General features: G+C 38.9%; 1 protein-coding gene across 1 annotated transcript in view; it reads right to left on the minus strand.

Moving 5' to 3' along the window:
* Positions 1-4,432, minus strand: part of LOC128061287 (PRAME family member 8-like) — a 30,159-nt gene extending 25,727 nt beyond the window's left edge. Inside the window, exon 1 of the mRNA XM_052653576.1 lies at positions 4,314-4,432. Within this exon, the coding sequence (XP_052509536.1) occupies positions 4,314-4,432 (119 nt within the window). The remainder of the gene's footprint in view (positions 1-4,313) is intronic.
* Positions 4,433-6,000: the final 1,568 nt, after the last annotated feature.

Consider the following 6,000-nt stretch of genomic DNA (forward strand, 5'->3'; position numbering starts at 1 on the left):
ATCCAAAGGGAAACAAAAAAATTTGTAGAAAAACATGACAGTCAAAACAAGATAACTCAAAACCTATGGGATGCAGCAAAAGCAGTTCTAAGAGGGAAGTTTATAATAATACAATCCTACCTCAAGAAACAAGAAAAACATCGAATAAACAACCTAACTTTAAACCTAAAACAACTGGAAAAAGAAGAACAAAAAAAACCCCTAAAATTAGTATAAGAAAAGAAATCATAAAGATATGAGCAGAAATACATGAAAAAGAAATGAAAGAAACAACAGTAAAGATTAATAAAACTAAAACCTGGTTCTTTGAGAAGATAAATAAAATTGACAAACTTTTAGCCAGACTCATCAAGCAAAAAAGGAGAAGAATCAAATCAACAAAATTAGAAATGAAAAAGGAGAGGTTACAACAGACAGTGCAGAAATACAAAGGATTATAAGAGACTATTACGAACAACTATATGGCAATAAAATGGATAACCTGGAGGAAATGGACAGATTCTTAGAAAAGTTCAATCCTGCAAGACTGAACCAGGAAGAAATAGAAATTAGGGACAACCCAATTACAAGCACTGAAATTGAAACTGTGATCAAAAATCTCTCAAAAAAAAAAAAGCCCAGGACCAGATGGCTTCACAGGAGAATTCTATCAAGCATTTAGAGAAGAGCTAATGCCTATCCTTCTAAAACTCTTTCCAAAAATTGCAGAGGAAGAAACACTTCCAAACTCATTCTAGGAGGCCACCATCACTCTGATACTAAAACCAGACAAATAAAACACACACAAAAAAGAAAACTACAGGCCAATATCACTGATGAACATAGACGCAAAAATTCTCAACAAAATTTTAGCAAACAGAATTCAGCAACACATCAAAAAGCTCATACACCACGATCAAGTTGGGTTTATTCCAGGGATGCAAGGATTCTTCAACATACGCAAATCAATCAATGTGATACACCATATTAACAAATTGAAAGATAAAAACAAAATGATAATCTCAATAATGTAGAAAAAGGCTTTGACAAAATTCAGCACCCATTTAGGATGAAAACTCTTCAAAAAATGGGCATAGAAGGAACCTACCTCAACATAGTAAAGGCCATATATGAAGAGCCTACAGCAAACATTATTCTCAATGGTGAAAAACTGAAAGCATTCCCCTTAAGATCAGGAACAAGATAAGCATGTCCACTTTCACCACTATTGTTCAACATAGTTCTGGAAGTCCTAGCTACAGCAATCAGAGAAAAAAAAGAAATAAAAGGAATCCGGATCAGAAAAGAAGAAGTAAAGCTCTCACTGTTTGCAGGTGACATGATACTGTACATAGAAAACCCTAAAGAAACTATCAGAAAATTACTAGAGCTAAAGAGTGAATTTAGCAAAGTCACAGGATACAAAATCAATACACAGAAATCACTTGCATTCCTATATTCTAACAATGAAAAATCAGAAAGAGAAATTAAGAAATCAATCCCATTCACCTTGCAACAAAAAGATTAAAATATCTAGGAATAAACCTACCTAAGCAGACAAAATAACTGCATGCAGAAAATTATAAGACACTGATGAAAGAAATCACAGATGACATAAAAGGTGGAGAACTATTCCTGTTTAGGAAGAATCAATATTGTCAAAATGAGTATATTACCAAATGCAATCTGTAGATTCATGAGACCCCTATCAAATTACCAATGGCACTTTTAAGAAAACTAGAACAAAATAAGTCAAAATTTATATGGAAACACAGAAGATCCCAAATAGCCAAAGCATTCTTGAGAAAGAAGACTGGAGGTGGAGGAATCAACCTTTCTGATTTCAGATTATTCTACAAAGCTACAGTCATCAAAACAGTATAGTACTGGCACAAAAACAGAAATATAGACCAATGGAACAAGATAGAAAGCCCAGAAATAAACCCATGCACCTATGGGTACCTTATTTTTGACAAAGGAGGCAAGAATATACAATGGGGTAAAGACAGCCTCTTCAATAAGTGGTGCTGGGAAAACTGTACAGTGACATGTAAAAGAATGAAAATAGAACACTTTTTAACACCATACACAAAGATAAACTAAAAAAGGATTAAAGACCTAAATATAAGACCAGAAACTATAAAACTCTTAGAGGAAAACATAGGCAGAAGACTCAATGACATAAATCAAAGCATGACCCACTATGACCCACCTCCGAGAGTGACGGAAATAAAAACAAAAGTAAACAAGTGGGACCTGATTAAACTTAAAGGCTTATGCACAGCAAAGGAAATTATAAGCAAGGTGAAAAGACTACCCACAGAATGGAAGAAGATAATAGCAAATGAAACAATTGACAAAGGCTTAATTTCCAAAATACATAAACAGCTCATACAACTCAATACCAGAAAAACAAACAATCCAATCAAAAAGTGGGAAAAAGACCTAAACAGACATTTCTCCAAAGAAGACATACAGTTGACTAATAAACACATTAAAAGATGCTCAACATTGCTCATTATTAGAGAAATGAAAATCAAAACTACAATGAGACATCACCTCACAACAGTCAGAACGGCCATCATAAAAAAGTTTACAAACAATAAATGCTGGAGAGGTTACAGAAAAAAGGGAATCCTTTTGCACTGCTGGTGGGAATGTAAATTGATACAGCCACTATGGAAGACGGTATGGAGATTCCATAAAAAACTAGGAATAAAACCACGATATGACCCAGCAACCCCACTCCTGGGCATATATCCTGAGGAAACCAAAATTGCAAAAGACATATGTACTCCAATGTTCACTGAAGCCCTATTTACAATAGCTAGAGCATGGAAGCAACCTAGATGTCCATCAACAGATGAAAGGATAAAGTTGTGGTACGTATACACAATGGAATATTACTCAGCCATAAAAAAGAATGCATTTGAATCAGTTCTAATCAGATGGATTAAGACAGAGCCTATTATACTGAATGAAGTAAGTCAGAAAGAGAAAGATAAATATTGTACACTAACACATATATACAGAATCTAGAAAGATGGCACCAAATAATTTATTTGCAGGGCAGCAAAGGAGAAACAGACATAGAGAACAGACTTATGGACATGAGGAGAGGGGAAGAGAGGGTGAGACGAATGGAGAGAGTAACATGAAAACTTACATTACCATATGTAAAATAGCCAATGGGAATTTGCTGTATGTTTCAGGGAACTCAAACAGGGCCTCTGTATCACCCTAGAAGGCTAAGATGGGGTGGGAAATGGGAGCGAGGTTCAAAAGGGAGGAGACATGTGTATACCTATGGCTGATTCATGTTGAGGTTTGACAGAAAAGCAACAAAATTCTGTAAAGAAATTATGCTTCAATGAAAAAATAAATGAAAAAGAAATAAAAGAATCCACCTGTCAATGCAAGGGATTCAGCTTGGATCCCTGGTCTGGGAAGATTCCATATGCTGTGGAGGAACTAAACCCAAGCGCCACAACTCCTGAGCACTTGATTATAGCCTGAGACCTGTGACTACTGAAGCCCACACGCCCTGGAGCCCATGCTCTGCAGTGAAAGAAGCCAGCAAAACGAGAAACCAATGCATTTCAACTAGAGAGTAGCCCCTGCTTGCCAGAACAAGAGAAAGGCTGCATTCAGCAAAGAAGACCCAGCACAGCCTCCCCCGCAAAAAAAGTACATAAATAAATAACAATTTTTTAAAAGCATGAAAATCATTATTTTGAGCTGTATCATTTTTATCATATGCAGTAATCTTTTGATGTTTTCTAAATGTTTTTTCAGGAAATGACTTTACATACTCTGGCTTTCCCGTATAATTTTTTTCCTCCTTATAACTTTCAGTTCCTCAGAGCAATCTGAGAAGCCACCTTTCTGGCTATAATCTTCTGTAAAGTCACCAAATAAAACATATTCGTCACATTTTAGGTTGTGCATTTCTTGTCATTTAACATGCTCTTCCAAGACCTTTTCCCAACCCACAGTGCCCTGTCCCCACTCACCTGAGTTCCAGGCGTTAGATGAAAACCGTCGACTAAAACACTAGTCACCACCTGAAAGTAGAGAGTTATTTTACTTGGTGGGAATGTTTAGGACCCAAGCCCAGGAGACAGCGTCTCAGAAGCTCTGAGAAAACTGCTCCAAGGAGGCAGGAGGAGGAGTCAGGCATTTACAAGTTTGTAACAAAGGGAGCAGGCAGTAACGTCGAAGATTATCGTGAGGTTAAAAAAAAACAATCAGATAGAAAGTTAAGGAATTTAGCATTGTATGTATGGCAAGATGCAAGCCCTTAGGCTCACTGAATCCATTCCTTTCATATGCACCTCAGCTCTCTCGGGTCAAATCCTGCTCCCTTGTTCACGTAAAGGGTGGCGAACATTGAAGATGGCTGCTTCTTGCATTCCCCCAGCTCCTCCGCTATGACCCTGAGGAATGGCGACATCTGCTGGATTGGAGGTTTACATCACTGTGCAAATATTTGTACTCAAGTGGCACGTAGACAGCCCAATTTTAAAAAAAAATATATTTATTATTTTGATTATTTGGCTGTGCTGGGTCTTAATCATGCATGCAGGATCTTTGATCTCCCTTGTGCCCCTGAGGAATCTTTTAGTTGTGGCCGGCGAATATTTAGTTGCGGGATATGGGATCTAGTTTCCTAACTAGCTATTGAACCCAGGACCCCTGAAATGGGAGCATGGAGTCGTACCCAGTGGACTACCAGGGAAGTTCCACGATATCAAAAATTATTAAAAATTCTGCTGCTGCTGCTGCTAAGTTGCTTCAATCGTGTCCAACTCTGTGCGACCCCATAGACGGCAGCCCACCAGGCTCCCCCATCCCTAGGATTCTCCAGGCAAGAGTACTGGAGTGGGTTGCGATGTCCTCCTCCAATACATAAAAGTGAAAAGTGAAAGTGAAGTCGCTCAGTCGTGCCCGACTCTTAGCGACCCCATGGACTGCAGCCCACCAGGCTCCTCCGTCCATGGGATTTTCCAGGCAAGAGTACTGGAGTGGGGTGCCATTGCCTTCTCAGATTAAAAATTCTAAAGTATACGATCTTGAACAGAAAATTGATTTCTATCTTTTACCAGCAGGTGATCATTTCTATGATCTGCCAGCAGGTGGCCTAGGAGACCTAGAGCTCAGAATGTCTATCACTGAAGATGAATTCAGTCTTATTTCCTCCCACCCCCATCCCCACTGCACAAGCTACTGGATCAGCTTAAGTGAACCCTCATGCGTTGGTGACCACATGTAATATGTGAGTCCAATTTCAGTCCTTGGGTTTTGCTTTCCTCTGCATTGTGAGCAGTAGAAGGATAAAGACTTATGCTATTCACTAGGAGGGAGAAGATTGGGAGGAAAAAAAGCATTATAGAGTTCTTACATAATAAGGAGCTCTTGCTCAACAACTCCTGAGCCAGGTCCTCGACAAGTAATATCTCGCTGGATCCTACTAAAAATCCCATAAACAGTGTATGCATCATTATATTCATTGTGGGGAAAACAAAGCTCTGCCTAAGAGCTATATCCCAGCCCTATATCCCCCTCCCCCTCAGAATAAACAATTGCAGCGTCTGAATCCTTAGCAGGGAAACTTTATTTGGTTGCATTTTGTTTAGACGCCCTGTGAGGATTATATTTATGTGTCAGCTTCATTGTGAGATGAGATGACCAGATCTCAGATCAAACACTAATTCTGAGGGAATCTGAAAGGGAATTCTTGGAGGAAAATAGCATGGAATCAGTGGACGAGTCAAGAGATCAGCCCTCGCCAGTGTGGGAGGGCATCGTCTTATCCTGTGGGGGCCTGATAGAACAAAGGCTTCTGCTTTCCCTCTCTCTCTCTTTGGCCGTGAATACTGGAGCTTCTGATTCCTGAACCTTGAAACTGTAGGACACACACAAGTGGTGACTTTGTTCTAAGGCCTTTAGCCTTGACTTAGTGCTACACCATCACTTCCATTGCTTTTCAAACTTCAGATAAGGTCTGAACTAAACTACAGT

Source organism: Budorcas taxicolor, chromosome 16 (genome assembly GCF_023091745.1).
Source record: "Budorcas taxicolor isolate Tak-1 chromosome 16, Takin1.1, whole genome shotgun sequence".
Lineage (NCBI taxonomy): Eukaryota > Metazoa > Chordata > Mammalia > Artiodactyla > Bovidae > Budorcas > Budorcas taxicolor.